We start from the raw sequence: 12,045 nt of genomic DNA, 5'->3' as shown, positions 1-12,045 counted from the left end.
CTTAAAAAATTTATAATGAAAATAGGTTCAAAACGGTTTGATATCAAACAGTCTGATTTAAAACGGTACTATATCGGACCGGACATAATAGTCCGATCTCAAATAGGTTTAAATCCCATTTTTACTCACTGGAGTCGTACCTCAGTTACATTTCGCCCCTGGACTCGAAAATATTGCAAAACTCAATTCACAACTCAAACACGTGTTACAAGGCCCCACTTCCGTCGGTATTTGGACGTTAAGTTTCACTTTTGATGAGTGGCAAGATCTAAAAGGGTATAATAGTATTTTCTATTATTCTAAATACTTTTAAGATTTAAATATTGTTATCAGATTTATTAATTGTTATTAAATAATTAAATATTTCTATTATTCTCTCTCTCTCTCTCTCTCTCTCTCTCTCGTTAACATCAAGAACTTTCTCTTCATACATAGCTTTGGAGGGAGATTGTAGTTCACAAGTATAACCGGCCAAACACTGTATTTACTGCTCATCATGCTGAACGGGTTCATTCCATCAGAAGCTAGACCAAGGCGCAAATTTCGAGTATCAACACTGAAATCCTTATACTCTAAATCGAATGATTTCCACTGTGCAGCATCAACAGGATGTCTCAACATACCATCATCGATACGCTTTTCGGAGTGCCAAACCATGTTCTTCGCGTGTTTGACACTATTAAACATTCGACGAAAGCGCGGCATTGGAGGAATGTACCATAACGACTGAAATATATTTAACGAAAATCAATAATAAATAATGAATATGAGCTACATGTATTTTCTAATCAAGTGTTGAAAATGTACGTACCTTAACTAGAACTCCTTTAACCCCGTTACATGAAATTTTACCCTTCTTCCACCGTGACTCTTTGCACATCGGACATTCATCTAGATCTTCATACTCGTGTCTGTATAAAACACAATCATTTGGGCACGCATGGAATTTCTCGTACTTCATGCCTAATGTACCCAAAGTCTTCTTTGCTTCATACATACTTAAAGGTACTTTATTGTCTTTCGGAAATGCTTTGTTCAGTGTTTCCAACAATAGAGTAAAACTAGTGTTTGTCCAACCCCCCGACGCCTTCAAATGAAATAATGTAACTAAAAATGACAACTTCGAATAGCTTGTACACCCTTCATATGATGGTGTCTCCGCATCATTCATCATGGACTCAAACAATTCCGGTCGCTCAACAAAATCGTCCTCCAAATCATTCATCATTCCGCACATATCATCAATATCATCTTCAACATCATCCTCATTTTCCGTAGAACGAAAAATCTCACCATGGTAGAACTATCTTTGATACGAGGTCATTATTCCATATGCAAACAAATGGGTCCGAACGACATCAATCGAAAAATGTCTATGATTTCCACATTTAATACAAGGACAACGAATAGATTTCACATCTACCATGTTCTCTCTAGCAAAATCACAAAACTCATCTACACCTTTTCGATATATCTCATTCAATCTATTCTCCCACATTCACTTTCTCATCTTCATAGAAAAACCCTAATTATACAAAAAAATTGTCAATTCTAATTAGTAAACTATCAAGAGAACAACAATTAGAACAAGTTAAAGAAGAAACTTACAAGATTTGAATGTGTAGATGAGACTAGTAAACGAGGACGCTCTTTAATGAGTCTGAAAGGTACTTGAAATATTTTTTCGAGTGAGGTTATGAGAGAGTTCAAAGTGAAAAAGACGAGAAATGAGAATTTATATCACCAGTCTCGGGTCACTCGCCGCGGCGACATTTATACTTCGCCGCGGCAGGAACATTCTACAACGCTTCCATAAGCGTTGTAGAATGTCCTTGCCGCGGCAAAAATATGCGTTCGCCGCGGGACACAATCACGCCGCGGCGAGGTACAATTTCGCCGCGGCGAGAATCTTACCGAGAGCATCATGTTTCAGACACGTAGTCTCACCGCGGCGAAACTATTCCTCGCCGCGGCGAGAATTCTCTTTCGCCGCGGCGAGGATTCTACAACGCTGTTTAAGCATTGTAGAAAGGTTGTCGCCACGGCAGGATTTGTATACTGCCGCGGCGAGATTATTCTGCCGCGGCGAGGTACAAATCTCGCCGCGACAGGAGTCATGCGCCGCGGCGGGAACACGTCGTCGCCGCGGAGAAAATCTTACCGAGAGCACCATGTTCCAGACATATAGTCTCGCCGCGGCATCATACATTTAACGCCGCGACGAATGTATTCCTCGCCGCGGCGACAATTCACTTTCGCCGCGGCGAGGATTCTACAACGCTTGTTTAAGCGTTGTAGAAAGGTGTTGCCGCGGCAAAAATTGTATATTGCCGCGGCGAGGACATCTAGGGTTATCCTCGCCGCGACGATGGCATATTTTTTGCCGCGGCAATAATTTTCTGGGTAATTCTTGCTGCAGCGAGAATTTGGTGTCGCCGCGTTGTAGAAGCATCTCGCCGCGGCGAGAAACATACATCGCCGCGGCGAGCTCCTACAACGCTTAGAATAAGCGTTGTAGGAACGTTTTAAAATCTGAAAATTTCAATTTTTTTAACTACCCGTCCATTTCATATTCTATACTTAGCGTTTTTTTTTTCAATTTTCCCTCATTCTCATTCTTTATTCTACTTCATTTCTTCTCATCTCTCTCTCCACTACTCATCTCTCTCATCCCTCTCTCTTTCTCCGCCACTCTCTTGCCGCCCCGCCCCTCTCTCGCCACCACTCTCTCTCTCTCTCGGCCCCCCTCTCTCTCTCCGTCCCTCACCTCGCTGAGCCCCCGCGCCCCCGCCCCGCGCGCTCTTTCCCTTTCTCCGACCCTCACCTTTCACTCATCTCTCTCGGCACCCCCGCCCCCTCCCTCACCTCGCCGCGCGCCCACGCCGCCCTCCGGCCCTCACATTGCCGCGCGCCCTCCGGTCTCACCTCGCTCGCGCCCACCCTCGCCGCGCGCCTTCCCCTCGCCGCCTTCGGCCATTACCTCTCCGGCCCTCATCTCACCACCTTCTCTTCGCCGCCCTTGTGCTCGTCAAACTCCGGGTAATGTTTTTGAACATTTTTACATGGACTTATTTAGTGTGAATTCGATATTGATTTGAAATTAGGAAGATATTGTATTGGATTTGAGTTTATTGAATTTAGGTTTGATATTGATTTGATTTGAGAAATATATTTGATATTAGATTGAATTGAGATTGAAATTGTGTTTTTGTTTAGAATCGGATTGGATTTGAGTTTATATTGTGATTGGAATTGAGTTTATATTGGATTTTTATTACATTTGAGTTGAAAATTGAAATTATGTTTTGAATTTTGTTTATTAGATTCAATGTCGTCCACTACTACTACTTCTAGCGATAGTGGTAAAAGAAAAATTAGAAGACAACTAGCACTAAATTCCGATGAAAAAAGAAAAAGAAGAAACTCTCTTATGAGTCGGGTTAATAAGGCCAGAACTCTAGGTAAAAAAATTCCGGTACAATTTGATGATAAGGGACAACCAATTGGTAAGGAGGGTGATGAGTTGTCGAGTTACTTTGGCGTGCTAGCTAGAGAATACGTTCCACTTTCGATGCGCGATTGGAGATCTAAAGAGAATAATCAAATTAAAGAACGGATTTGGAAAGAAATGTTAGAAGGATTTACGATTCCTATTGAACAAAAGCACGATTGCCTTATGAGAGTCGGAGAAGCGGCAAAGTTATTTCGTCATGAACTATACAACGATCTACTCAAAGATATCATCTCAGATCCAATCGCCTTAAAGAGACCGGCTTGTGTTTTGAAATTCTACACAAGTGTCAACGAAGAAGATTGGATAGCATTTGTTGAGTATAGACGAACCGAAGTGTTCAACCAAACATCGGAACATGGGAAAGCAAATACCGGAAAAAGTGTGTACAAATCTCGAACGGGCCGAAATGAAAGACGTAGATAACTACAAGGATGATAAAGACAAACTAATGGCAGAAAAAATCGTAAGTACTTTACATTTGTTATAACAATTAATCTTGTAATTTTATTTGAAAATAATTTTGTGTAGAAAACGTTATCACAACAAACAACGCAAGGGACATGGGAGCCGGAATCGGGAAAGAGCATTTTGCAAGAAGCTTTGGGAACGTCGCGAGTTTGCGGTCAATCCAAACACACTTCGCGTTTCAAGTACTTTGTTCCTCCAACGCCGAAAGAAGAATTAATTAGGATGCGTCGGGAGATGAGCGAGTTGAAATCTTTGGTGATGAAAGCCTTCGGTGGAAATTGTAGCATTAATATCGGAGATGCTAACATCGAGTCGCCTAGTGTCGACCGTGTGGAAGAGAATCTCAAGGACAAGGTTGTTGATGATGAAGAGATGGCAAACGTTGAAGAACACGTTAATGACGCGGTCTCTTTAGGTATGTTCATTATTTTTTTTATCTATAAAGCTAAATATTTTGGTATTAAGATATTGATATATATATTCGTGATTTGCTTAGAACACGACGATGTTGGCGATCGTCCGAAGATCGATCCTAACATCATTGATGATCGTCCGAAGATCGATCATGTCGTTGTGGAAAAACCCAATAGTGTTCGTGCTAGTTGCTCATTGAATCCAACCACGCCGGTGACACCGAGTTCGGATGAAAGCGTCGAGTGTCTTCTTTTCATTGATGATGTTGTGAAAGGAGGCACAATTCATGTTGCAAATAGGCGAGCGTACATGAATGGAGGCGTAGTTCACTTCTCACGTTTGGAGGAAGAAAATTTACGCGTGGCCGTTTTGGGGGTTTTGATTAAAAAAGCAAAATTGCCAATTCCCACCGAAGAAGCTCAAACCATTGAAGATGCTATAGGCGGGTTTGTCTCATGGCCGAAGAGACTCATAGAAATGGATACGGGAATAGAGAGTCGCGGTCCGGTTGTCAAACAACTCTCAAAGCTCGGTTTTGAGAGTGAAGCTAGCATCGATGATGCTAAGAAGATTTCGTACAAGGTGATTAATCCCAAGTATCGATTGCTCGCTCAACATGCCAACAAAGTAATGTTACCGGAAGGGGATGTGATTATGGTCAATGTTAGTCCAAGTCTCGCGGCTATCCCGATTCCGGTGTCATTTGAAGACGTTTTTGATTTTTTGCAATACTTGGAAATTGGCGCGTGGAGCATAACAGTTTATATGGAGTAAGAGTTTTCTTTATATGCGTTTTTTAATATCAATATTCAATATTTAGTGTTTTGATCAACTAAATATTTGTTTGTCATAGCTATATACGCTCGAGGCTAGAAAGGGCGAAGAAGACTCGAAACTATTGTTTTATAAATCCGAGCTTAAGTTCGTACATCGAAAATGACGACGAGGAGGCTTATTTGTCAAAACGAGTCAAGGACGTTGGAAACGTGGTATGACATTGCAAATTTGGTGAACTAGTTTTGATGCCGTATAACAAAGGTAGTCATTGGATGCTCGTTGTCCTCGACCTTTGGAGAGATATCGCTATGTTATTTGACCCGTTGAGAAATAAAATCCCAATCGATTTAACTCGATTGATAAAAATGTAATATTTTGATTTATTAAATAATTTTTATTATAAATCGTTCTAGTGGTTTTTTCTCTTATAATCTCCGTGTTATATAGGGTTCTTGTTGATTTCAAGCTCGAGCATCAAAACGCCCATAGTAACGGGCAATCAACGTACATCAAGGCTTGGGACGCTCCGAGACAAACTGGAAACACAGAATGCGGGTATTTTGTGATTTCTTATATGCGTGATATAGTCGTAGGAGGTGTAGGAAAATTAGAAAATAAGAAATCCTATACAAAAGAGGATTTAGAGAGAGTTAGGGAAGAATGGGTAAGTTATATACAAACATTTATTAACTGTGATGATTAGCTAATTTTTTTTTTTATTGAACTATGGATTGGTTGTAGATGTACATATTAGATTTTGAATGTTTTGAAGATGAAGATATTATTTTTTGGATTGAAGATTATTTTCAGGTGCCAGTTTTTTACAACGGGTTTCAGTACCGTGTAAAAACAGATTTTGGATTGAAAAAAAATGATTATCGCCGCGGCGAACTATACTTCTCGCCGGGGCAAGCAATTCGAGCCGCGGCGAGAAATATTATTCGCCGCGGCGAGAAAAGATACCGAGAGCAGGCAAATTAGAAATCTTAGTCTCGCCGCGGCGAGTTTTTTTTTTAAAAATTCATTGCCTTTCTACAACGCATAATTATCCGTTGTAGAATCATGTCTCCGCGGCTAAGATATGACGTCGCCGCGGCGAAATGTACGCCGCGGCGACGTATAATATTCGCCGCGGCGAGTTGATTCTACAACGGATATAATATCCGTTGTATAATAATCTCGCGGCGGCGAATATTATACGTCGCCGCGGAGGGGATTTTTTAATTATCTAAAAATTTCACAATGGATGTATACCGTTGTAGGAGGTTCCACAATGCTTAGATATCCGTTGTAGAAAGTTGGATTCTACAATGGATATTTAAGCGTTGTAGAAACCTCTTGGATTCTACAACGGATGTTTAAGCGTTGTAGAAACCTCTTGGATTCTACAACGGATATTTAAGTGTTGTAGAAGCTTCTACAACGCAGGATTCTACAACGCTTGACAAGCGTTGTAGAATCCTTATTTTGTAGTAGTGGTATATGTGTCGTTCTAGAAATAGAAACTTATATTTGTCCAGCCCCCATATTTGTAAATATCTTATCTTGTATCATTGGCTACTTATAAAGCCTTCCCTAAAAAAAGAGAGGGAGAGAAAGAGTGGTGCGAAAATTATTGGGAACAACTTTAGAGGAAAGCAGAGGTTTATATCTTTTATAATTTCGGATTGGTTTTTTTCACTGGAACCATTTTGCAACCACGACGCGCGTAGGACATTGTTTGGTCTAAACTTGAGTAAAATTTTCCGTTGCAATTTTTTTTTTTTTATTTCCTTCGATTATTTATCTAGAATCTAGAGCCACATAGGTACTTTATTATGTGCTAGAATATTTTTCGGTATTTCCCAAAAATATCCAATTTGAAACATAAAATTGTCAAAATAGCCAACGTTAAGTTTATTTTGTACAACTTGAAGAGACAATAATACCTTCATTTAAAATAAAGGATTACAAAATATAAATTAGTTAACAAAAATAAATGAATTAATGAAAAATATTACAATAAATAATTGTTTCATTAACAGATTAAAAAATCTCTAAAGATATTACGAGATCTTCACCGTCGGTCTTCAATGCCAAGTCAACTTGCGCAATTTTCCGTCGATCCGTCTCGAACCGCCAATTCTCCGGCCTGGGACACAGAGTCGCCAATTTTCCTACAAATAAAAATAGAAATTAGTATGAATAAACACATATTAACACAAATTAACATATTCCAACGACTTTTCAACATAACTCATAAATCAACACAAATTAACACAAACCAACACTAATTTTTAAATCAATTGAAATCAATTCAAGTCAACAGATTTACAGTCGTCAACGACGGGGTTGACGTCGGGGATGTGCGTGACAAGGCCGTCAGAGAAGCCGTGGCCCTGGTGGTCAATGGCACAAACGGCGAAGCTTGACTTGGCGAGGAAGACGACGGTGAGTTGGACCAGTCAGAAGGATTCTCCGGGGAAGCCATGGACGACGGCAACAACGCCGAGGGACGGGCAGAAGTGGAGCCTCACATTGGCGGCGCCGGACATGGCTTCCTCGAGCTGCTCAAGCCGATTGCCGCGAGAAGCTCGTCCATGCCTCCATAGCCGCACTCCTCTCATGCCTTCATCGCCCTCGAGGAGATCTGCAATTTTGGAGAGAGAGAGAGAGAGAGAGAGAGAGAGAGAGAGAGAGAGAGAGAGAGAGAGAGAGAGAGAGAGAGAGAGAGAGAGAGAGCAAATATTTTGAAATTAATATTGTTACACTATATTTAGATTGTTTATGTAAATCTCATCGCCGTGTGCTTGTACTGTTTATCCGTGCATGTACAATCGTTAAGCAGGTTCCCGTATATAAATCTTTGCAAAGTTACTAAGTGAAAAATTATAATATATTTCTCATAGTAAATAAATTTTTTTAATACATTTGTGGCAAGTAAAAATCACTTTTAAGTCCTGCATGTATCTATTCCAATGCAGTTTCCTATAGTTCTCAAATCAGAATATCTTGATAATCAAATCATAATACGTTGACAATCAATTTTGATTTTTTTTTTAATTATATTTTTTGTTTAAAAAATAAATATTAAAAAAATGGTAAAATTGGAAGCAAAAATATTGACTGAAACGCCACGTCAGCGAAATTGGTTATTTATCAAAATAAATGTAAACGTTGGCTAATATGCAATCTCAACGTTTAAATTTGGCTAGTCTATCTAATTATTCTTTAATCAATGATTTAAGAGATGAAAAACCACCGTTTACCATAAAGAATTAAGCTTAGCGTAACAAAACTAAATTACAACTAAAAATAAGCAAGATCTTATGAAACTATATAGGAATCGAAATTATCCTCGAGCTCTCCGAATCATACACCAAAGTTTAGTTCTCAATGCAGATCATCACACTTATGTATGTGAACACCGTCGACGTCCCATCCGTGTAATAGTGACCGTCCGACACTTATATAATTAGCATCACAAAGAATAAAGAATAAAGAATAAAAATAAAAATAAAAATAAAAATCCAAGAATTCACATTTAACAATTCTTTGAATGTCCAGTCCATTAGCCATTCAACAAATACATTTGATGAACAAAATATAAAAATCTAAGAGAAAAACTGAGGAGCTGGTGGGATAGGTATGTCAACAGTGCCTTCAAGCATTAGGAGAACCTTCTTCATGGAAGGCCTCAAAGAAGGCTCATCTTGTATGCACCACAATGCAACCTTGATCATCTTCTCCAATTGCCTCTTGTCAACCATTTCTTCACCCTTAACTAATTTCATCACCTCTCCTATCTCAAAACACTCGTAAGCCCACTCCTCAAGCATCGCTTCCTCTTCCGGAAGCTCCCCGTCTACATTTCTCCTACAACATATAATCTCGAGAAGGACGATCCCATAGCTGTAAACATCCGCTTTCACAGTGATAGGCTGCTTCCGGTGCCACTCAGGAGCCATGTAACCTCTCGTCCCTCGGATCCCCGTGAATGTCTTCGCCTTGTCTGCCTTTAGAAGCTTTGCCAGCCCAAAATCCGAAATCTTAGCGCACCCGTGCTCGTCCATCAGGATGTTCTGAGGCTTGATGTCGCAGTGGATTATTTGAGTCTCGCACTCCTCGTGGAGGTACATGATCCCTTTACCTACCCCGCTCGCAATTCCGACCCTCTCGTCCCAAGTTGGTCGGTTATCGGGCCTCGAAAAGAGAATCTCCGCCAGCGATCCCTTCCTCATGTACTCGTACACGAGAAGCCTGTTGGGGCCGTCGTGGCAGTAACCGACGAGACACACCAAGTTCTTGTGGTGGGTCCGCCCGATCGCCCTCATCTCGTTTTGAAACTCTTGTTCCCCTTCCTCCAACATTTTCTCGAGCCTCTTCACCGCCACTTCCCTCCCACCGACCCCGCTCCCAATCTCCCCTTTGTACACCGTCCCAAACGACCCTCTCCCGATCTCTTCTTTGAATTCACCTGTAATCCTCTCGAGCTCTTTGAAAGTAAATGACTTCAGAGTGACCTCCTCTCCGAGAAGTTCTATCTCGCAGCCTCGACGATCAATTCTCCTATAACCTAAGATCTTGATTTTGCACAAGACCACGGTCAGCGAAACAGCCATCACGACGAAGCCCAAGGAAACGATGAAGACACTGATGATAAGCAAGTACTTTTGGAACTTCTTGGGCGGAGACACGACCATGGCTAATGGCGGCGATGGAGGAGCGTAAACCTTGATGAGTGCCGTATTCGACTCATTATCCGATCTCCGTCCGTATCTTAAAGGAAGCCTTTGCTTAGCACAAGTCCTATCTTTGTAAAACACGGCTTGGCATTCGCAATCCGCCAAACAAGCACGGCGACAACTTTCCTTGTCATCAACGGAAAATGCGAGGTACTTGTTATCCTCCCACTTCGTGAAGGCTACCTCTTCCATCCTCGCATCTTTCCCCCGCTTGTTCATGAAACTATCCCCTACGAAGCTTCTGACGCAACCGGCGGTCCAATTCCCTTGTTGGACGAAATCGAAGCCGGGAAGACACTTGCAATCCGGCACCTGATCGTTCAAAACGCAATACGCATTAAATCCGCAAAGCCCTAAGACGCTGCACTTATCCACGGAAGACCACCACTCGACCGACCAGCTGCTCTCGTTCCTGTATGAGTACACACGGAATATCCCGTCCGTGTCTATCCTCGTGAGCAAGACAGTTGCGGAATATGGTACAGCTGTTATGTTGAGGAAGTTGACTCCGCTACTGTTCACCAGGTAGAGCATTGCTTTGTCATCGAATACCAGGGTCACATTCGACCCGGTTCCATCTGTGCCCGTTGACCAGTAAGTAGACTCTACGGTGGCTGGCATGTACACCGGAACCTGGACGAGATTCCCGTCGGTCTGCATACTTAGCTTGAAGAATCCGGATGAGTGATCGGCCAGCGAGGCACGGGAGACGAGCGCGTGGTCATTGTGGAGGCTCTGGCCCAGCAAGAGGGTGTCGGTCGGGTGGTCGAAGCTCTGCCATACCACATCTCCCTCGGAGTTGTACATCACGAAGTTTCCCGAGTCGAGCATCGAGGCCGATGAAGCGGCCTCGGTCTGATCTCCGATGAGTTCTTGACCCCGGGTTGACTCTAGGGAAAGTGCTCCGTCGGACGTGAATTCGAAAGTGGCGTTCGCCGGGACCGGAGGATTGTCACGGTTGAACGTCCAGACGACGGTGTTTTCGGGGATTCCGGCGAGGAATATTCCGACAGAGAAGCCGTTTCCTTCGCGGTAGAATCCGAAGGCGTACATACCGGAGCTTGACAGCCACGAAGAGACACGAGTAGGGGTAAGGGAAGAGCCCCGTGTGATGTTTGAGCTTCTTCGTTGCTGAGCTTCTGAAAGAGTCAGTGCTAATGAGAGGATTAGTAGGATGGCTGTTAGTTTGAGAAAAGCACTCATTATGTTTTTCTGTGTGTATTGTGGAATGGATGATGGATTGTATTGTATCATGTTCCAAGCTGATTATATAATATCGGAGTCAACCAAGTCAATATAGGTAAACATCAATCTCTATGTATTAATGATTTAACGTATGGTATGGGCCATTGGGTGAGACTTGGAAACGGAGGTCGTGGGTGATTTTATGACGAGAAAAATTAGGAGCGCCTTGGTCAAACATATTAATTGAACGTCACTTTTACGTGCTTATGCAACTTCATGCAGTCTTTGAAGGAGTGCTTTTTTTTTTTTTTTTTTTTTTTTTTTTTTTTTTTTTTTTTTGTAGGAATCAAATCAGACTTTATGCGGCATTTGGAAAAGATACTGATATAATTGTCAGTAATTATTATTATTAGAATAAATTTAACTATTGCCCCTGAACTATGACGTCGGTAACAATTTACCCCTGGTATTCTGATTTGTGGCAACTGTTTTCCTTGAACTTATGTTTTTTATCAGAAGTAATCCTTCAGTTATTTTTTGCACAGATCTGTTGACGTGGACATTATTAAGAGGGCATGGACGTAAATTAATCCTTTCCGTTATACATGTTCATGAATCCCTAAATCGTTCAACAACAGCCTTAAATCCCCAAAAAAACCATTCATTTTCATGTTCACGATGAAGAAGAAAGCACCTGAAGAAAAGTACTGCGACGAAATCTCCAGCGAAGAAACGTGCGTTGTCTTCAAAGAAGTCGGCGGAAAAAAGTAGCGACAATGAAAAAACAGACATTCAGTGCCAAACTATGGTGAGCACAAACTTTAGTATTTATAGGAATATTTAAATAATCTTCGTTTCATAAAGCTTGTATCTCTTTTGTTCGGGACCACATTTTTATTCTTCACATCTATTTGTTTTCTGGTTGAATCTCAATGGGTAGGGACCACAATGTTTGTTTGTTGG

At 41.5% G+C, this 12,045-nt stretch overlaps 1 protein-coding gene across 1 annotated transcript; it reads right to left on the bottom strand.

Annotated features, from left to right (window-relative positions):
* Positions 1-8,722: 8,722 nt before the first annotated feature.
* Positions 8,723-11,536, bottom strand: LOC149394212 (G-type lectin S-receptor-like serine/threonine-protein kinase LECRK1). Its single transcript, XM_089617330.1, has one exon. It carries the CDS (start codon positions 11,149-11,151, stop codon positions 8,767-8,769), a length of 2,385 nt encoding a protein of 794 aa, XP_089473456.1. The 5' UTR covers positions 11,152-11,536; the 3' UTR covers positions 8,723-8,766.
* Between the last annotated feature and the right edge of the window lie 509 nt (positions 11,537-12,045).

This window comes from Urtica dioica, chromosome 6 (assembly GCF_054948205.1).
Source record: "Urtica dioica subsp. dioica isolate 48M chromosome 6, U.dioica_male_clone48M_v1_H2, whole genome shotgun sequence".
Classification (NCBI taxonomy): domain Eukaryota; kingdom Viridiplantae; phylum Streptophyta; class Magnoliopsida; order Rosales; family Urticaceae; genus Urtica; species Urtica dioica.
This window is presented reverse-complemented; position numbering and strand designations above follow the sequence as displayed.